General features: G+C 40.4%; 1 protein-coding gene across 1 annotated transcript in view; it reads right to left on the bottom strand.

Moving 5' to 3' along the window:
* The window catches only part of LOC138625008 (collagen alpha-1(II) chain), a 107,935-nt gene that overhangs the window by 53,915 nt on the left and 32,951 nt on the right, over positions 1 to 21,069 (bottom strand). The window contains exons 3-5 of the mRNA XM_069705643.1: positions 20,820 to 20,978; positions 19,139 to 19,331; positions 15,184 to 15,304 (exon numbers count right to left, since the gene is read on the bottom strand). Of these exons, the coding sequence (XP_069561744.1) occupies positions 15,184 to 15,304; positions 19,139 to 19,331; positions 20,820 to 20,978 (473 nt within the window). The remainder of the gene's footprint in view (positions 1 to 15,183; positions 15,305 to 19,138; positions 19,332 to 20,819; positions 20,979 to 21,069) is intronic.

Consider the following 21,069-nt stretch of genomic DNA (forward strand, 5'->3'; position numbering starts at 1 on the left):
CATCAATGTTGACAAGAACGGGCTGTCCCTTTTTTTTTTTTTTTTTTTTAAACAGCTTCTGTCTTTGCAGATTAATCTTCTGCTCTGTAATTTTTCTAACTGTAAATCATTTTGGTCAGCTGTCAGGATGTAAACTCATTATTAATGATTCTCATGAAGTCTCAGCTGCTTTCTAGCTTCTTTCTTCCCCCAAAAAACACAGCAGTTTCTGTGGTATCCAGAGGTGACAGCGCAAACATTTAAAAATTAATAACACAAAGCATTTTCCCTTTGCGGATCATGTTGCAATACACACACACTTGCACACAACACATGAACCAAAATGTTGGGCCTCAGGGAACGGTGGCCTCGTGAGAGAGGCCTTTCAGGGGAAGGGACCAAAGGGTTATAAATTTAGTTTGATGACCCAAAGGGGCTGAAATGGAAAACGCTAAAGTGAAGCTGAGAGGCATATGGAGAGCAGGAGGACAGGCAGAGGGAAGTATGGAGCTGTACATTTACACTGGACCTTAAAGTGTCCTTTATGAATCAGAATCATAATCTGCTTTATTGGCCAAACATGTTCACACATACAAGGAATTATTGTTGTAACTTGCTCACAATGTACATGCACAGGAACACACATAAATAGACATATGTACAGCAAAAGACATATATATAGCTAAACAACGTTGCACCTGTGCAAAGTGGAAATGGAGACGGTGTAACGGTGCCACTACATGTCCGGTGTTAATTGTTTAACAGAGTGACGGCCTGTGGGTAAAAATTTGTCTTGTGTCGGATGGTTTTGGTGCACAGTTTCTGTTTTTGTTAAGTCATTTTTTTCCCCATTTCTCTTTCAGAAGAAGAACTTCAGAAGTTTAAATCATCTTGGTTAAGTTTGTTAGCATGGGGTACACAGGGGTAGAAATTGAACATACAGGGACAGGGGAGCATAATTTTTAACCAATTTGCAAACAAAATTAAATATTTAATAAGGTTTGTGAACCCTATTGCATATTTTGACCTTTATAATAAATATGTGATCTAATGAAAAGTTGCCATCGGCAGAAAATAGAGAGCTGGAGGAAAGGGACAGTATCAAATATGAGTAATTACATGGTGCCAGACATATTTAATGAATTAGTATGATTATTACAGGGAGGGGATCTCAGGTTTCCTTTTTGGTTACAGGCATTTGTCAAGCAAAAAAATCAATTAAGCGTGCTCTGTTTGTATTATCAGAATGAGAATTATCACCGCTGCACCTGCCAACCAGTCAAGTTGTAGCTTACATCCATGTCTGTCCAGACTTTGAATAAATCCTTGTATGTGTTCAAATGCTTGGCCAATAAAGTTGATTCTAATAGAAAACAAAGTTGTAGCCATGACAGAAGATCAAAATAAGAATGCCTAACACACACAGCTAAGAAGATCTACACAATCAGCAGTTTAAAGTTGAACACCCACGATTAGTGTCACCGAATCAGCATCCAACCAATTGTGAAACATATTAAAAATGTCCCCTCTTGTTCCTGAGTTATGGTGTTGAATTGTGGCCAGAAAAGTGTTTTTGCAGAATATGTTGATATTACAGTGAAGGTGGCCTTTGACCTTTTGGGTTTAGAATGGCATCACTTGTATCATTTTATCCTATTAGACATTTGTGTGGAATTTTATCACAATCAACGTATTAACTATTGAGATACTGTCATAAACATGTTTTTGAAGTCAGTAACCTTTGACTTTTGATTAAAAAAAAAAAAAAATCTGCTCAGCTTATCCTTGAGTCCAAGTGAACGTTTGTGCCAAATTTGAAGAAATTCCCTCATAGCGTTCCTGAGATATCACGTTCACAAAAATGGGACGGACGGACTGTCTGAAAACATTACGCCTCTGGTCACGGCTGTCACCAACATGGGGGCATGAAAGAAATTACATTCCCAAACATTATCCAGAAACAGATCCAATCACTTGGCTCTCATTCATCAAATCTGAAACATTAGGCCAACAGTCCGTCTTAAATACTGTATCTGCAACAAAACCCAGCCAGCCGGTGAAGGTCTGATATAGGCAGCAGACCAAACACGGTGCCCCGACTGAAAACAAAGGCCCTTTCTCTTTCACTTATCCCGGGCCACATTCAGGCAACCAGCCCCGGTCGATAAGCTGACACTGGATCCCCTCTGGTCAACACTGTCCCCTTACCTTATCTCCCCTCCAGTCTGTGAGATATCCATATGAACGCCAGCCCTGGCCATTTTTAGTTGGAGCACCCTGATAGGTTGCTCAGTCCTTTGGGAAGCATCAGTTGTTAAATACTGCACTTTTTTTTTTACTAAAGAAATACAAACTCAGTGAAAACTGATATAATATTATATATTTTGGGCCTTTCAATCCACTTCTTTCTCTGTAATAGCTGTGAAAATGTACGAGAACAAAAACAAAAACATGAGGGGGGTACAAACTAAGGATAAATCTGAACCATTGCTGGTCATATGGGAGTGTTTCTAAATTCCTGTGGTGGGATGGATACATCAGTGTTTTATATTAAGAGCTTGACAGAAAATCACCCATGTTTACTCGTAACTACGGACACGCAATGGTTTATTTAAGAGTAAACATTAAATTAAGATTTCTGACTATTTTCGTTCCATTTACACACTCATAGTTTGGACACTCAAATTAAAAAGCAGACAGTCAGTGTAGAGAACTTTGTGGTACATTTCAGCAGTTTCAGCCTTTGACCACAGGATTTAAGGTTCTGTCCTTTCAGCCATGTCGACCAGTTCAGGTAAGTTTCCAAAATCCCATGAAAAGAAGAAAAAAAGAAAATTAAAATGTTCCCCCAAAATGCATTAATGAGTCAGTTTTGCACTCAATAACATGTTTTTCATTACAATGAACACACGCTCTGTCATTTATCTTGACTCACTCACACATACACCATCCTGCTACTGGAAATACTGACCAAACCATCAATCGTGTAATAATCCACCACTCAAAATACTCCACAAAAGTCACTGTTCCCTCCTGTTTGAATCATGTCTACTAAAAATTAAAGAGCCCGGCTGTTTTTATTAATGTGAAGCTATGTGTTTGTGGTCTGTTTTTAAAGATTTATGTCTTCAGGGGGAACCAGTGGGCTTGGAGTTGAGTGCAACAAACAGGGTAAAGAAGTCACAAAGTACTGATGTAATGAAGCATTGTTGGTTTTGGGCTTTTTAAAGAATCTGTTGACAATAACAAAAATACACAATGATGCATTTTGCTGTCACTCTGTGGAGGAATGTTTTTGTCTTTATTTATTAAAGAGAGCTAAGACAGCTACACACATTCACACTGGAAGCTGCCTTGTACACCTCACAATCTAATCTGTTGAACACTGAGCTGCTCCATTGAGCAGTTGGAGGTTAAAGGTGTAGTTCAAGGGCAACTAAAGGTCATTGTGGTAGCTGCTTTTTTTTTATTAGTCCCACTAAAACTATGTTCAGACTGCAGGCAAATCAGATTTTTTTTTTTCTCAAATCAGATCTCTAGGACAGATTGTCCGCATTTGCATGTGAACAGATCATATTTGGTGTGTCCAGACAGTACCAACCTATAGGCATGGGTTGCTGTGGAAACAATGTACAGTATGCGCTGCTACGCTAGTGACACGGCTTCCTAACATGGAAGCTGCCGGCATGGAAGTGGCAGCAGACAGTTTATTCTTCTGTCCGTGGAGTGTTGTTATAGTTCTTCTCCACAGCGTGAAAATCAACAGTTTCTGATAGCTCTGCTAGCGGTAGCATAGATTCTGCTCACTCTGTCTCTCTAAAAGTTACGTTGTCACCATGTGTCGGGCTGCGAGTGACGCAAGAAATCAGATCTGTCCGGACTGAGACGCATCTCCAGAAATCCGATTGGAATAAAATTTCAAACCACCTCCAAATGTGTTCAGATTGCCCAAAAAGTTGGGTTTTTTTTTGCTGTTCAGACTTTCAAAAATCTATCCAGCTACAATCTGGATATGGCAAAAATCGGATTTGGGCTGGCCGTCTGAACATAGCCTTAGACTGGCGAACCAGTCATACCGGCAACCTTCAGGTCACAATCCCACTTCCCTATAGGTGGTTGGTCACTGAGAATGCAGCTGACAGGTTGTTTTTAGGAACACATCTACTCTACATCCTGCACTGTATGTCAACAATCTTTCAGCGTCATTAACATGATGTTTAAATATCACTACATGATTCTGCAGTCTCAAATGAGAGATCAAACCAGCGTTAGAAGTTCATCTTTGGGACATGACGTCAAACACCACACTGAGGGTTCCATAAATCATCGAGTGTAAAAGACAGCAGTTTTAAAGATATCTAAGGAGCTGACGTTGCACAGCAAGCGTCTGAGTAGTTATCCTGTCAAACAAAAGTTGAATAATCCCAGCAAGTAACTCTCTGAGCCTTCATATAATGTGCCAAGAAGACAATGTTTACTCTCCCTATCGCTTTCTAAAGTGATTTTTGGCAAGATGGCGCCGTGCTAGTGGCATCCTGTTGCAGCCTGTTGCAGCAGCTCCCGGTGTGCGTTTTAGTTTGAAGACTTTTACACTTTTTTCTCTCTCGTGAGTTTTTGTTTTTTTCTTTAACGTTTTCTTTAAGTGACGGTCAGGCAATGGACCGTAACTTTTTTTCCTCTTTTCTGGTGGCTTTTCTGTTACTTTTTTCCCTCTTTGTAACAGAGAGCCACGCACAGTGGACTGGGGCCATTGTTTACTCTCGTGATCAGCTGATTGCATTTGTTTTTTTAGTCTGCTTTTACAACCGTCAAGGCAACTACTGTTCGAACATGCAAGGACTTGAATCTTTGTAATCCATCACATTATCTTGTTCTAGTATTGTCTCAGTTACAGTATCATCATGTGTTAATGCCGTTGGGATAACATGGTGCTCTTGGGACAGTTTGTACAATTACATCAGGTCCATTAAAACTATTTATGAGCATTGCTCATCAATACTGATATGAAAGATCATAGATCAACTTCCGTGCAACGCTCAACAAATATTTGTAGGATAGCACAGTTAATAAGAGTTAAGGCAGATGTTGACAGGGCACACCTGGCTTAGATTAATGGTTATCGCTAATCACTGTGTCCCTCCATCAGCACAAGTCTCCTCAGGACTCTGTCTGCATGTGGAGCTGACAGATCCTCTGTTATGAGCGATGATAAATCTATGGAGGCCTCACAGCTTGACAAAAGCGCTGCAGGCCAGAGCGCTATCATCAACACACACACACACACACACACACACACACACACACACACACACACACACACACACACACACACACACACACACACACACACACACACACACACACACACACACACACACACACACACACACACACACAATGAACACTTGCTCCTACAAAGGGCTAATCAGATGGCGAGGTCCGTAAATCTCACAGAGACACAGGTATGCAGACGCCCTCAGACTGGCTGGGTCTTGTAAGCACCAGTAGGCAATTTGGCCCAGAAAACTTTATGTTCACAATGCTCTGATGTTTCAAGAATAACAACAAGAAGAGCAAAGCATGATCCAAAAGTGCTAACAATCAAGACCGCCATTATTTATGTCTTAGACACCACAAACTTGGCTGCGTTTCTGTGTCTGTTTCTGCCTTTGAATTCCAACACTTGCAGAGTCTGAGGCAACGAGGACGAGGCACAATCACTATCAGCGCGGAGGTTCATACTTGTGTGTGAATTAAAATGTCTTTACGTAATGTGTGTGTGTTCATCTGCATTGTCATGTGCACACAAGTTAGCGTGTGACTCTATTGTGTCTCGGTAACGCAGGTCAAGTGTGGCATTAGCACCATCACGGTCGGGGATTTTACTCCCAGCAGGACCACCCATGTTAAAAATGCCAGCGTTAGTTGGGATCAAAGCCTTCGCCACTGGTGGTCCGGCAATATACAATAAGATCATAAAGTATGTAGGGGAGGAAGAGAGAGACCTTAACATTTCTTGCGCTATAAAATAGTTTTGCAATTTCTAGCTAGCTTCCACTTGAACTGCGCCCATCCTGCCGGTGCAGACACACTTCTCACACTAGTTAGGCACAAAAATCCAAAATTGGACAGCCCCCAAAACAGAGCTGCATCTGCATAATGCAAGTTTTTGAGGACCAAAAATTGAGAGAGGGGTGTTTGAAATGGAACAGACGAATTCAGCACATTGGGATCCAATTCAGGTAAGTCCCTCAATTAATTTGATCTAATTAAGATCTGCGGGACTAAATACTGTCAGAAAAGTACAAGTATTAAGAGTGTGCAGGATTCTGTGGTTCTTCCCCAGGCTTTTGAGACCAGATGACCCCACTGGAATTAGTGGCAGTATTCACCATGTCTGCTAGAATCAACAGTACTGTAGCTGGTTAAAAATAAGAAGCCACTATGAAAGTGTTACGTAAGCTCATGCTATGTGTTATGCATACACTATGCTAACAGTATTCATCAGCTTGCGGTTAAAACAACCTCCAAAATGTCTTCAAAGCAGATTTATTTTGCAGCAACAGCATGATTATGAATTTGTTGTTTATTCCAATTTTTTTATTTTTTTTTATTTTTTTGTATTATTTAGCAGTCTGTTTTCAAAGTTGCATTTGTTATTTTGTGTTGTTGGAAAAATTCACCATCACATCATTTGGTTTATATGGTTGAATAAAGAATGGTGAAAGAGAAAACATTTGTTTGGCTGTTAATACATAACATGCCATTAAAACAATCCATCAATATATTTTGTCATCTTAGATATTCACACTGATAAAGTTTTCCACTCCTGCAGACAGCAACTTCTTCCTGGCAGTTTTTTGTTGGTTGATTTCAAACTAAAACTCAAATCAGGTGAAATCTTGCACTTTAAGCTTTACAGTCATAAAAAAACATCCTCAGCCAAGTAAAAGTAAATTAAAACACCGCCACACTGGGTGCAGCTCAGTGTTGTGCAGAGACACTTTACTTTGCATTAATGAAGAAGAATAAACAGAAAAGGTCAAATCTGTGTGAGTGCAGTTCCAACAGAGAGTACCTTTGCAGTTCGCCGTCTTTGACCTTGCACATGCAACCCCTTTAAATCCATCAGCAGGCATCCCAGCAGCAGGTACCATCCAATATGGTGGAGCATGACTGCAGGAGACACTAAAGGTCTGTCTGCACTTCACCGCTGCTCACATTGGACCCACAGGCAGCCCCTTTGCACAGGAGGCTGATCCGGCTCCCGGCAGACACACCCACGCACCTTCTGGGTACACACCCAGCACCCAACCGTACTGTTTTATTATACACCTAATCTGGTGTATGAAGAGGCTAAGGCCCAGCCTATCAGCCCTCAGGGTGGCCTGTTCAGAAAGAGTGAACTCAGAGAAACTGACAATAACAACTGTAATGTTGTCAAATGTGGTCCAATTTATATTCCAAGGCAAACCAAAGTCTCGTAAATAATAAATTCATTCTAGCTGTTCTTTCACTCTCAAAGTGTCAGAGCGAGCATCACAACGTTTAAACAGATTCAATCCTCAACATCCGCGGTGTTTGCTAGCTCTCAACTAACCAAACTAGACCGAGGTTGAGAGTGAACATGTGATTGCAGCGAGCTGTTGGCACAAACCACAAACCGCAATATCACGGGCAGCTGAAAATCTGCTCGAGTGAATAGCTGCTCTTTCTAACTAAAGGGAAGCACAATGAAGGAAAACAGGGGTGAGGATGATGTGAGGGAATACCCACTGCTTTCACACATGGTTGGATTTTGTTTGGAGTGAACAAGCACACAAGAAGAAGAACAAAAACCTCTGGGGGGGAATTAGAGGAAGGGAAGCCACATTAACCAGATTCAGTGAAACAACCACACTTGAGAGAACATTTGAAGGGAAATATTTACCACAGATTCTCTGAGGTTGGCTTGATTTACGCACTCGTGTTGAGAAGAGACCTCCTCTAAGTGAAACTCAAAAACAGCAGAGCATCTCTCTGTCACAGGAAGCATTGCCTCATGTCTACGAGGAACAAAAGGAGAGGTGGTTGAGCACAAACAGCAATATAAATAAAGGAGAGCAGAGGGAGGTTGATTCGGGGTGAACACGGCCTCCGTGGCTGCTTTAAAACTGCGGGGCAGATGTGCAGGGGGAAACCAGTGATCTCTTTCTAATTCTAAACAACTTCCCGGCACATCTTTGTCCTCCCAGCCACATAATGGCTTCCAGAGATCTCTGCTGTCTGCAATGAAAACGTAATCCTCATTGAAGTGTAACAGTCGTGACCTGTGGAGGAGGGATTCCTGTCCTCCTGGAGGGCGATGTGCCGATGCAGCACTCTTGTGACAACTTTCCATCACCAAGCATTTAATCACGTCTGATTTATCTTCAGAGCATAGGTAACCCTTTTTAAATTACACTTTTGGAGAGGAAAATTATTCGTATGAACACGTTGGGACTTCTCAGTAATAAAATAATTCTGCGTTGCTTAGTGACAAAAAAAGAAACAACTAGGTCCAGATTTCTTCTTTTCTTTCTGTTTCCATCTTCCTCTCTTAATCCCTAATCTTCTCCTCCTCTTTTATTCGAGCATCTCTGCTTTTAACAACCCACTTCCTCTGGTACTCAGTGATTTGAGAGCCTCCCAGCTTGTCTGTAATTTCTTTATTTTATACTGGAAACATTTATAAACCTCGCCAAGCAAAAGAAAAATGACTGCTGAATGTAATGGTAATGTGCATGCACGAAAAGCTTGACAGTATGCAGAACTGATTTAAAAACAAAGGCAAAGCAATCGGATGCCCTTTTTTAGTTTTTACAGCAAAACACGAAGCATATTTCATCGCCTTTGTGTTCTAATTTAGCAAATAGTTTGCTTTAAGTGTTGCGTGACCTTTGCTGAGTCTTTGATGCATCATAAAACTCACAAAAACATGCTTTAACTCCAGAATCCCACCAGATGGATTGCAGGGGATTGTTTTAATCTTTAAATTTTAATTTTAATTTAAGTCTTTTCTTCATTAAACTGTCATGGGGAAAATACAAAGTTCTATATCCTAATTTTTTTTTTTTATACACTTTATTATGTATTATGTATTATATAATGTCTCCCCTCTGTTGTTTTGCACTGTCATCTTCCTGCAATGCAACAGTTTGGTTGTTGAGCTCCCACTGTGAAAAGACCTTAAAGTGTTCCATGGCAGTTAATTGATTGTATTGACCTGTTAAAAATAGCTCCAACAAAGGGCTGATTAAATCCTTATGGAGCTGTGACTGTAACACAAAGACTGTAAAAATATTATGAGGGCTACCACATGGTAATAACCTTTTGTTTCATAGTTTTAAAGTTTCTCTCCTGGCATTGATTAAACATCTGAAAATGAATCTCTGTTCATCAAAATAACGTATTCAGAGCTTTTTTTCAAGAAAAAAAAAAGGTCTTAGTGTATTTAAGTGGCTCAAATGTAACGCTTCACCTTTGCCTTCATTTTGCACCTGCAGACCAATAAATATTCAAATAGCCCCCAACTCTATCTCCGTCCAACTTCACCTGCAGCTCAATGATATGTAACACAGGTGACAGGATTGGTTTCTTAGGTATGTCACATATAAAACCCCGGCTGTCTGAATCTGTGTTTTTGAGACTGTCAGACTGCCACTGTGGTTCTAAGGTGTAAACACTCAGCCATGCAGGTACTGCTTATTTCACTGATGTCTCCATATAAAAAAAACACCTCATGGACATGTTAACAAGGTAAAACTAGATTTTCAATGGAGGGGTCTTTAATGGAGCAAATTTAGTAAAATGTAAACCAAGAGAAGTACAGGGATTGAAATTAAAATGATTCACTTCTCTCATTATGTCAGAGACACATATTTAACAAATAAAATACCTGACAAGGGTATATCATCTACTGCCATGGACTGGTGCTGTTTCTTAATATTTGAGTCTATAACTTGAGGAGTTAGATCATCACATCCACCTGCTTCTGTCTCTCTTTGTTGCTAGGAAACCTAGCAAATCTGTCTGTGTTGAGCAACGTCATCCTTCAACAGAGCCATATTTATAAGAGAGCAAGAGCAGAATTAAGTGTGGGTAAGGAGCATTGAGATCAAGGATAAAGAAATGTGACGCTTGCTGGCATGAGAACATGTTGATTCTGGCTGATGATGCGAACATGACAGGAATGTATCACAGACTCTGATTTTAAGATAGTTAAGGATCAGTTCTGAGCTTTCTATCCACACGCCATTGCACAATTTATACTGGTTGAGTTCTCCTGACAAACACATGAAACAATATGCAGAGTTCAGCTAGGACATCTGTAATGATAGCCTGGAAGGAGCAGCTCGTGTCCTCATGTCTTTGGTCAGGGGTTGAACGCTGGCGAACCTGTTCATCTCACTCTGTCTACGGCCCAACTGGATGACCTGGTTTTGACCTCTGACCTCGGCTTTTGCCAGCTGTACCCTCTGGCCAAGTGAGCAGCAGGGCCAGAAAACAACAAAAAGTAGGTTAAGCTGCTTTCTGTTTGCCCCACGTGTAAGTAAGCCAACAGTTATATAAGTTAACATCAGGACTATGGGGTTGATCTAATGGGTAATTCATTAATTAGCTGCTTTGAAAAAAAAACTTGAGACAAGCCTTTACCAACACTTACACTATACAATGACATTAACTTTCACCTTGGGTAAAATCATTTCATAAGCAACTCCTGCCAGACTTTGGATAAAATCCTATATGAACCTTGGTGGACTGACAGAGTCATGGAAACGTGTCAAAATAATGAATCATTTTCTTTCCCCCTCTTTGTTTTTGTCCCAGTTTGCCAGTTAAAAGCTATTGTTCAACATGTTTTATGACAGGGGGTCCTCTCCAGAGACCCCAGTGGAAACATTTAGTTGTGATAGCATATGGAACAGGGAACATTATGACCACAGGCGTGTGTGTGTTTGTCTGCCTCCCTCTCACTGACAGATGTAGCTGTAGGGATCAATTGTAAGCAGCGCTATAACTATTTATAAAGCGGAGAGCCGTCTGACAAACTGGATTCAGTCGCCTGGTGACGTTCGGTGCAGAAAAAACAATCAAACACAGGCTCCGTCATGTTCTTTCTCTCTGTTTCTGACAAACATTCCTGCTGTACACGTGAGAAAAGTTATACATACAGCATTTATGAGACTCAAAACTTTCTTCAGTCAAACTTTTGACTGTCTTATATATAATATTTCCAAATGAATTAGTTGTTTAACCACATTAGTCACATATCGCTGGCTGTATATTACGTGTCTTGTTTGACCAAAAGTCTAAGACATATGTGATCCAGGTCACAATAATATATAAAGCAGCATATCCTCACATTCGATGAGCTGTAAATAACAACGAGAGTTCAGCTACAATTTCAGAGTTCGATGCCATCAACATACTCTGAAGTTCATAGTTCTGCCTTCGTAATCATATGTTTGGCTAAGGTCCCTGACCTCCACGATTGTGTTTAACATCTTAGTGCACATTTAGGGAGCTGTAGATTAACTGGTTGAGTACCATGTCTCTAAAGAGAGCACCTGTCAATGGAGGCCCCAGACAGGACATGCATCAAAGTCAGGAAGCCCCAACGAGGCCCTGCAGTCAGAAATGTTACGCTTCAAAGACAACAGCAGCCGACCTTAGAAAAAAAGAAATAGGACTTGTTAATGTAGTGGTGGTGTTGTATTTGTCTTTTTTTAGATGTGCAGAGTCTGACGAGAGCCAGAGAGACTGGACAGTGGTACCTCCACAGGTCTGGTTTGTATGGTTGTAATGAGAAACAGCCTGCAGGGAAAAAAGGACTATGTCCAAAATAATTCCCCTACTCACTAATTTACGACATCCAACATGAAAAGCTGTGATCAGTTGTTTTGACTAACCATTATTCTGTTTAGTATTCCTTCTTTTAATAAATTATTGGAGATATTTAAAATGCACATCACAAATTTCACGACCAGGACAACATCTTGTTTTGTTTGACCAGCAGACCAAACAAGGTCGAGGAAAAGTCAAGTTCGCTCTGGAGGAGGTAGGTGTTTCCTTTTCGAAGTCTACAATCAAGACATTCCAGCGTGAATGTAAATACCTGAATATGTGTTTTCTTCAAGATGCAAACTGGTAACACTGAAGAACAGAAAGTGCTGATAAGACTTTGCTTTGTCAAAACTGTATTGTTTGACGCCCTGGGAATGAGTTTGGAGAGGAAGGACTCATGACGCAAAATTTACCAGATCATCTGTCAACCTTGGTGAAGGCAATTTTTCAGTGTGGTCATGCTTAACTGCCAATGGAACTGGGTCAGTGGTGTTTATTGTTAGAAAAAGAGGGATCAATTCTGAAGTAGATAGAGCCCTAGATAGGGTCCTAACCCCAGCGAATGTTGGGACCAAGTTCCAGCTGAGGTTCAAACCCCGACATTCTTGTTGTGAGGCAACAGTGCAACCACTGCACCACCCTGCTGCCCTGTAACATTATTAATTTGTCAAGCAAGGAAGTGGAGGGACTGTGTTCAAAAATGGCTGTAATTCTTAAACAGTTAATGCAATATTTTTGTTAAACTCATTGAATTACAGCTGAGAGTCTGCATCTCAATCACAACTTGATTGTCTCATTTCCAATCTACTGTGGTAGAGTACAGAGGCAAAATTACAAAAATTGTGTCACTGTCCAAATACTTATGGACCTGACTGCAGGCTGACTCATTGGAGGATTTTTGGACACTACCGAGAAGCAGAGAGATACAGAGAGTAAAACGATGAGATAAAGGGACACAAACACATGGAAACACAAGGAGACCAACACAGAAACAGATGCAGCCAGAGGAGACAGATTCAGACACCATAAAACATGTAAAACAGAAACACGTGAATGGAGAAAGCCTGCTGAAGGAGGTTTCACTCTTAAAACTGATCTGGTGCAGCTTGTTTCTGCAAACAGTCTACACAACACAAAACAGCAGGAGAGATCTGTGAGATCTACATCATCACTAAACAATCCTGATGCCATCCGGATGGAGGAACTCTGTGCCTGGCTGGCACAGTACGGCACGGCACGGTCTGCTGGTTTTTATCTTACACTCAGGATTGCAGTAGCTCCTCAGGCTGTAGGCTACACTACTGCATACTGTAAAGAGAAACAGATCCTCGCTGATTATTTCAGAAATGTTTCTATAGACACAAAAATTTTAATTTAAACCAGCTTTGCTTCTCCTTTGCTTCTAAGCAGACATCTTTGTTACCATTTCAAATATGTGCTGATCCTACAATTTCAAGAACTATATATTGTTTGGTCTTCATGATTAAACTGCTGTGTGTGTAGTCATAACAAATCCATATGTATAACTTGGCATAATGAGGCTCATTGTGGATGTATTGATCAGATTAAAATATCCGTCCTTGTCAACATGATATTAAACACTGAGGGATCTTAAGTGAAAACAAATGTGCGAGCAAGATGGCTGCATCCCCAGAAATGTTCACAAAGATGAAAAAAGTAACGTTACAGCTGTGTAATTCTCGCGTGAATAGAAAACAAAAAAAAACTGATGAATGTGGTCAATATGGTCTTTTGACAGCAAGACATTATCTGACTGACCAAAAAAAACAAAAACATTTGATCATCCAACAACTAATTATTGATGGGTCAGGAAAATACTCAAAATACATCCCCTATCAAACTAAAAGTCAAACGACAGTCAATCTGTCTTAACACCTAGAACTAGTTCAGTTGGTCAATTTGGGATAATTGTGAAGTGCGATCCTCCAACCAGTGGCTATTGTGCTTCTCGCAAAGGATTCACCTCTTAATAGAGGACAAATGAGGGTTAGTGACTTTATCTTTATCCAGCACTTGTAGTTTGTTTTTGTCCTAAAACCTAAAGCTAGGTGAAGACTGATTATCACTAAATAATATGCAGATTTTTGAAAATAAACTTCTTTGAAATGATCCAGATGAGCTGAACAGACTGTATAAATAAATGATCCAAAAAAATCCAATTAGAGTGGCTGTGCTGCAGAAGTTGTTTTGTGCTGGTTATTGTTGTGTTTTTTCTTTTCAGATCTTTCCATATTTTTTAAATATTCATTAAACAAAAAACATGAATTAACTTCCAGGGTGCTTTTGGTGAAGATCAAATAACTGAGCTCTTCTCATAATTTATCAAATCAGAGTCTTCGCAGTCTACAGTAAAGAACAGTGAGCAGACACGGACTGATGTGTCAAAAGGCAGACAGGTCGGGCACATGGGCGCCTCACAGGACACGTACACACATATACACACACCACACACAGTCAGCGGTACACAGGCGGAAGGACTGGTGGATGGGGCCTCTGAAGCCCGAGGCTCTGCACCGCAGCGCTAATTAATAACAGACACTGGACTGGTGATTTCACACACACACAAACTGATGACAAAAAAAATGATCCCAGTGAAACCAGACCAGTGGTTGGTCTATACAACTGTGGCTGCCAGCCTGCCCACAGCTGGATGTGATTACCATGACGACTGGTCAGCTGCCCACGCTCTCCAACCAGAGGTTTAGGACGCAGCTGTGAAACCAGCCAACTGCATGTTTTCTTATGTTTGTTTTGAACACTAAATGAACAAGGATTTAATAGCACAGCTTTAAAAAGCATCAGATCGTTCTGGTTATCAACACTTAAGACAACAAACCACTTACAGATGGGCCAAAGCTCATAAAGGACTCGTCTTTGGGATTCCCCAGCAGGTCCTCCAGGTCATTCGAGGACAGCAATATATTCTGAATGGAAACAGAGGGCAACATCTAAATTTTAAAACCACAAGCAAAAGGCAGTTCAAGGCGAAACTGTAGAACAACCAAACACTCGGAGTTGTTAAATTCACCAGACTGTATTAAAACCACAGGAGTCAGTACAGGTTTTTTTTTTATTCTAAATCCTCCGATAGTCTTGTATAATGCTTAGATTACAGTATATAACAGGTTGTGCAGTCAATTTATTCACAGCAGGAGTCTGAGTGTCTGCTGCGTGGGCTTCAAAGACATGTAAGCTCACCTTCAACACATCAGTGACATGTCAGAGCCTCACTGTGTATGCAAGTCTAAAGAACCGTATGAAGAGCTCATCATGCAAGTTTTCCTGATCCCTCATCTTTCCTCACCTGCGGGGCGTTGCTGGTGCGTGGGGAGCGAGGAGGTTTGGGCGCTCTCACACGACAGCGAGGTGGGTGGTGGCTGCAGTGCTGCTTGGCCGCATCTGGGTCACCCATCAGGAAGGCCAGCTGTCGGAGATGACCCTGCAGAGATAGAGAAATTAAATACAATGTGAGCGGTTAAACACACAATGTGAAGACACAGCATCGCCTTCATGTAGAAAATGCATCTCTTCACATACTGTAACTACACCTGTGAGATTTGATTCTGGACAGTCTGACAAACTGGAATTTATGCACCCTGAGCATTTCACTTTACTTTACATTAAATAAATGAGGGTGCTTTTACTCCCACTTTATTTGTTCCAGACCTGCATACTTTAAAGTTTGGTTTGAACCAAATTAGCAGGTGGGAAAGGTGCCTTGGACTGTGGTCCCAACCAAAAGAGGTTTCCTTAGTCCGGATCAAAGTAAGCCATGGTTTGGTTTGTTTGCAGTGTGAAAACACTTTTTGGATGATTCATACTTTAAGACCATTTACAGGTTGAAGCAGGCTATCATCACCAATTAAACAACACAAGAAGAACTGGAACAATTGTGAAAATGAGCTCCAGCAGCACATGGGGTGTAACTTGCTGAATGGAAGAAATCAAAAGCCAACCTGAAAAAAAATCCATGAAAATGTCAAAATGTATCAAATTTTCTGAGGAAAATGAGTACTGGTAGAAAATGAGTGCGGACGTAGTAATAATAGTAATAATAGTATAATAGCAAACAGAAAAGGGAGGCTGTGGCTCAGTCGGTAGAGTGGGTTGCACACTAATCGGAAGGTGTCCTTGAGCAAGACACTGAACCCTAAAATTGCTCCCGATGGTGCCATCAGTGTGTTGTAAGTCGCTTTGGATAAAAGCATCAGCTAAATGAAATGAAAATAAAAAATGTTACAATTGACTCAACCACACACTGATATCAGACACACACCCAACTATATATATCAGGAGATGGACTGCACATAGGTGATGTAAACACCAATGAAGGTATTTCATGCTAAGTGCTGTATTGAACTTTCATTATTAAACCAAATCTAACCTCATCAAATGTATACAATGTGATAAAAAAAACATTTACTTTTGTTCGGACTTCCAGGTATGAAACACCCTTAATTTACTTATACTGTAATCCAGTTTTGGGAAACTAAGCTGCAATTTTTGATATTCTTTACCATATTGTACAAAAATCTCAGCACTAACCCAATACTCATTGGTTATGGTTAGTTTGATGTCAAAAGACATCTTAATCCAGACATATTAATGGTATTCCGGTCACAAACAATTTGATAAAAGGCACTTTTTAAAGGATCAAATATAAGAAAACTGAATCAGTTCCTCAGTTACTCTACCAGTAACCAGTGTAATGGTGGTCTGACATGAATTCCTTTGTTCAAAGACAGATAAGCATGTCTTTGAAACATACCAAAGATTTAAATTAAATGAACTATAGGCCACATGTAATAACAAAATACAAATGTCTCATTGTTGAGAGAGATCCAAGCATGCAGGCCCTCTACAAAAATATTTAAAACCAATTCGAACAAGCTTTTTGATCTCAGTTGTTTGAAATCAGATTCCCATACAAGTGGAAAGTGGTATACATACTATACATAACAACTTAAAGAAAGCTCCATCTGAGAAGAGTTATTGCTTTTTTTAATTCCATGCAGAGCTGCGGTGTTGTGTATAGAAAGCTGTTTCTGAGATGTTTCATGTGCTCTGGAACAAACCCAAACCTAAACTACATAGAAACATATCACAGATCCAACAGCACATGATGTCCACTAACCATACTGTACATCTGCTGCAGATTTTCACGTAGGAAAATGATTTCTAATAATTTAACTGGTCATTGAAATATGTAACAGACTTCAAACCAAAAACAGAAATATTCAACTGATGCATCCTTACAATGTGGGGCTACAAGATGCAGCACGTTCATAACTGGCAAACACGTAGATCTAATCACTTTCACTGAACACAATTCATCATTTAACCAATTAGAACATGTGTTTGTTTACTGCAGAGCCTTCTTAAAAAAAAAAATACTGTTACAAAAGATAACGTCAAACAAATCACTCCAAAGTAGCTGGATGAGCATAAACAGAGGTTTTTTTTAGCGTGATAACAGCATGTTGCTTGAATTATTGAAGCCACGTTTGAAGATTAGTGCTTCATCATTTTTTTATTCTTTACATCTTTTAGGACGTGTTCCTTTCATCTGTGCTGCAGTAGATGACAGTTAAGAATAACAGATTAGAGCAGAGTGGAGTTAAATATAGTTTAACTGTGTCTTTTAAAAAAGTTTGTCCAGAGACAAGACTGTCACCACCTCTGAGTGTGAAAGTGCTCTGTCCTTGGAGCTCAGTAAAAACCTGTCACCACGGGATATTAGGAAATGGAGAATCCATTTTATTTGATGCAAAGAACAAATCCAGATGCTGCTTCTATAACGCTTCTCCTCACCCCCATTGTGACACAGTCACTCTGCACGCTCTGATCCTCAGGCTACATTAGCGCTTGTTGTAACTAGGTCATTATATTCACAGTGGGTCCACTATGAGCCATCAAAATCCACCTTTAATGGAGAAGTTTCAGTTGTGCCCTTTAGATGAAAACTTAAAGGTCCCATGATATATTCATTTAGTTTTCCATTTCTTTTTAAAAATCTGAACCAGGTTTGGGTGCCATAAAAGTGTCAAATCACTCAGTCTATAGATATGCATACAGCTATTATTCAGCAATAATATCTTGTTGATCTGAAACTACCTATCTTATTATGGATATCAAGCCTACAAAAAAAACACAACAGGAAAGTGTGAAGTATGGGACCTTTAAGGACCATACAAAGTTACACCACAAACCTCATCTTTGTTCATCAAAATTACAGTTTTTTTTAAAATTTTACAAGAAAAACAAGTTCCCAATGCCTTAAAGTGGCTGATATGTAACTCTACACCTCTGCCTTCGTCTTTCCTGCATCTTTTAGACGCCTGTAACGAAAGATGTATTGCAAATATCTAAAACTGAACACTGTAGACAATTAAAAAATTGTCAACAAAAATGGAAAGCATATTGCATCCTTTTCTGTCCAAACACTCAGAAGTGTTTCCTCTGTAATTGTAACCGCTGCACTGGTGGAAATAATTGAAATTGTGGTTGGAGCAAGTTGCACAGATTTCTATGAATACTTTCTGAAAACAAACACTTGGTTTCTAAGCATTAAGGCCAACACATCTTTGTGTCTGTGGTGAAAGAAGAGCCGGCTGGGACAGAGCCACAGGGCTGGAATAACTTCTTGTGTGTTCTTTCCTTGCGTGTGTGTGTGTGTGTGTGTGTGTGTGTGTGTGTGTGTGTGTGTGTGTGTGTGTGTGTGTGTGTGCGTGCGTGCGTGCGTGCGTGCGTGCGTGCATGCGTGCGTGTATGCGTGTGTGTATCTATCCAATGCCTTTCCACAAATGTCAAACGCACACAAACTCACAAACTAACAAAGCTCCTGCCTCCTATGCATGCTTCCAATGCATGACTTCTCTAATTTAAAATGACTTGGAAACACACGGCTTATTAGCAAAAGTTGATTTCAATATCATCTGGCTGTTACGTAACCAGCTGCTCATAAAATGTGCATTATCAAACACAAATGCAAAATAAAACGACCATTTCTAAGAGCAAAAAGACTTTGAAATCCGAGTAGAGAAATCAGACAGTCCATTATTATGTCATCTTAGAGTTTGAACAGAATAAACCTAATAAATTCTGCTTTTGAGCATATTGTAATGTTTAGAAAAGGATGGGCAGAGTGACTGGGTGTGTTTGCTGATTACAGAGGATGGTGTCCGGGATGGAAAATGCTTGTGCGTGTTTCTTTTAATGATCAGTTGGAAAATCAAGAGGCAAAAAGAAAAAAGAAAGCTGCAGAGCTGCTTACTTCAAATGGGGTCTCAAAGCCATCAATGATGCCTCCAACCATGAGCAGCCCGTCGGTGCTGATCCCCATGCCGTGGTACACCCAGTCCACATTCTCCAGCAGAGAGCAGTCCACGTACAGCGCCAGCCGCTTCGCAGACACACTCACAGCCACGTGGTGCCACTTTCCATCGGACAGATCGGCGACTGGGAACCTGACAGAGAGACACGTGTCATCACATGTCTTTGGTTTGGTGGGTCTTCAAAATTCATGTCGGAATGAAACAATAAAACAAGAAGTTGAGCTTGAATTATGCTTATGTCCTGTGATAACTCTGTGTGGACGTCCGCATGAAGACCATGTAAGCTCTCTGCTGTCTTTCATGCAGTTCAGCCACACAAACAAACAAAGCAGCTCTTCTCCTTGCTGTTTGGAGGTTTATATCATGTTTGCTGGTAGGAACGTCCTCCATCTGCAGTTCTTGGCCACATCCCTCCTGCAGTATAATCAGGGCTTAACTTGTGACTTGAAGCCAGCCCCGAACGGCCTTCAGGAGTATTGTACTTTAAGTCACTTCCGTATTGGCTTCACCCTTCAGGTCTGGAGATTACGTCCATTTTATATACAGTCTGTGGTTTAAACTAAAGTGGAAACAATTTGGCCAGAATTAATGTCCCTGAACTACATTCAATTGATATCGTGTGGGGATGGCAGAAATGAATACAAACACTACTCATGCATAAAAAATGAAATAAAATATTTTCAACAAAAGAAGCAGGAACTCTTTTACATCAAAGTTCCAATGAGGAATTTATTGTTTATTATTTGGTGGACTGACAGCACAGCCTGTTTATTTGAGCTTGTGTGATCAAAATTGCTTTTATATGCAGACTTATTTATCACAAGGTTGTTGTTTTTTTTGTTTTTTTACATATATGCAGAGCTGTTCCCCACAACTTTCTAGAAACTTTGATGTGTGCCTTTGCAAGTACAGGTTCTTGTTTAACATATAAATTATCAAATCAGTGTGGCCTGAAAGTGTGGTCTTAAAGACCCATTTGCATCCTCTAGAGGTCAAGCTGGGCTCTAGATTTAACCGAAATGAATAGGTGGAAACCATCGATGTTTGATGGACATGCAGCAAAGTTGAACTAAAAGTATTCATACACTAACAGTACAAGATAAGTACAGTATCTGTGTGTGTCTATCTTTTGGCCTATTTCTGTCTGCTGTTTTGCAGTGATGTATTGCTTCCAACTTTGTGGTTCCTGAAGAGGAGAAACCTGCCAAGAAGCCTAATAAATAATTTCACCAAAGAGACAGCCAAACGCCAAAAAACACATGCTGCGAACAAACAGACTTCAACAGAACTCCCTCTTCCAGACACATTTGCATAAACTAGAGACAAGGAGCAGGAATGGGCATGAGCAGCTCTCTATTACCCGAGATGGATGTTGTAGTCATCTTGACATCTCTTTTTTTTTATATAATTGATAAAGCATGAAGGTCAAATGCATGCACTTGTTTGGAGCTGTCTCACTTGTCGATATTGAGCAATTTCATCCAGTTAATCACAGATAAAGCTTCTTTCATCTGCCACGAGGTGTCACTTCACTTAGTACATCTATAAGTTGCGATCAATTTATGTTAATTTGGGGCTTGAAAGGAAAAAGGGAAACAAAAAATCAAGAGGTGGGCTCACTCGTAGTGTCGCTGCTGCGTTCCTATGAAGATGATGCCGAAAGCGCTAATCCGCAGCTGCAGCATAATGTGGCTGTCAGGGCTGAGCATGGTGAAGACGCTGCGCTCGTCTCTCTGAGGACTCCGCAGCTGCACCAGTAAACTGAACTCGTCTTCAAACCTAAACACAAACACACACATACACAAACCATTCAGCCATACAGTATATTGCTAAACATAAAGGTATTACTCGGTCTATTTACTTTTACATG

This window comes from Brachyistius frenatus, unplaced genomic scaffold (assembly GCF_029030835.1).
Source record: "Brachyistius frenatus isolate BFR_SWC_R1_liver_20210118 unplaced genomic scaffold, ASM2903083v1 Contig_3, whole genome shotgun sequence".
Classification (NCBI taxonomy): domain Eukaryota; kingdom Metazoa; phylum Chordata; class Actinopteri; family Embiotocidae; genus Brachyistius; species Brachyistius frenatus.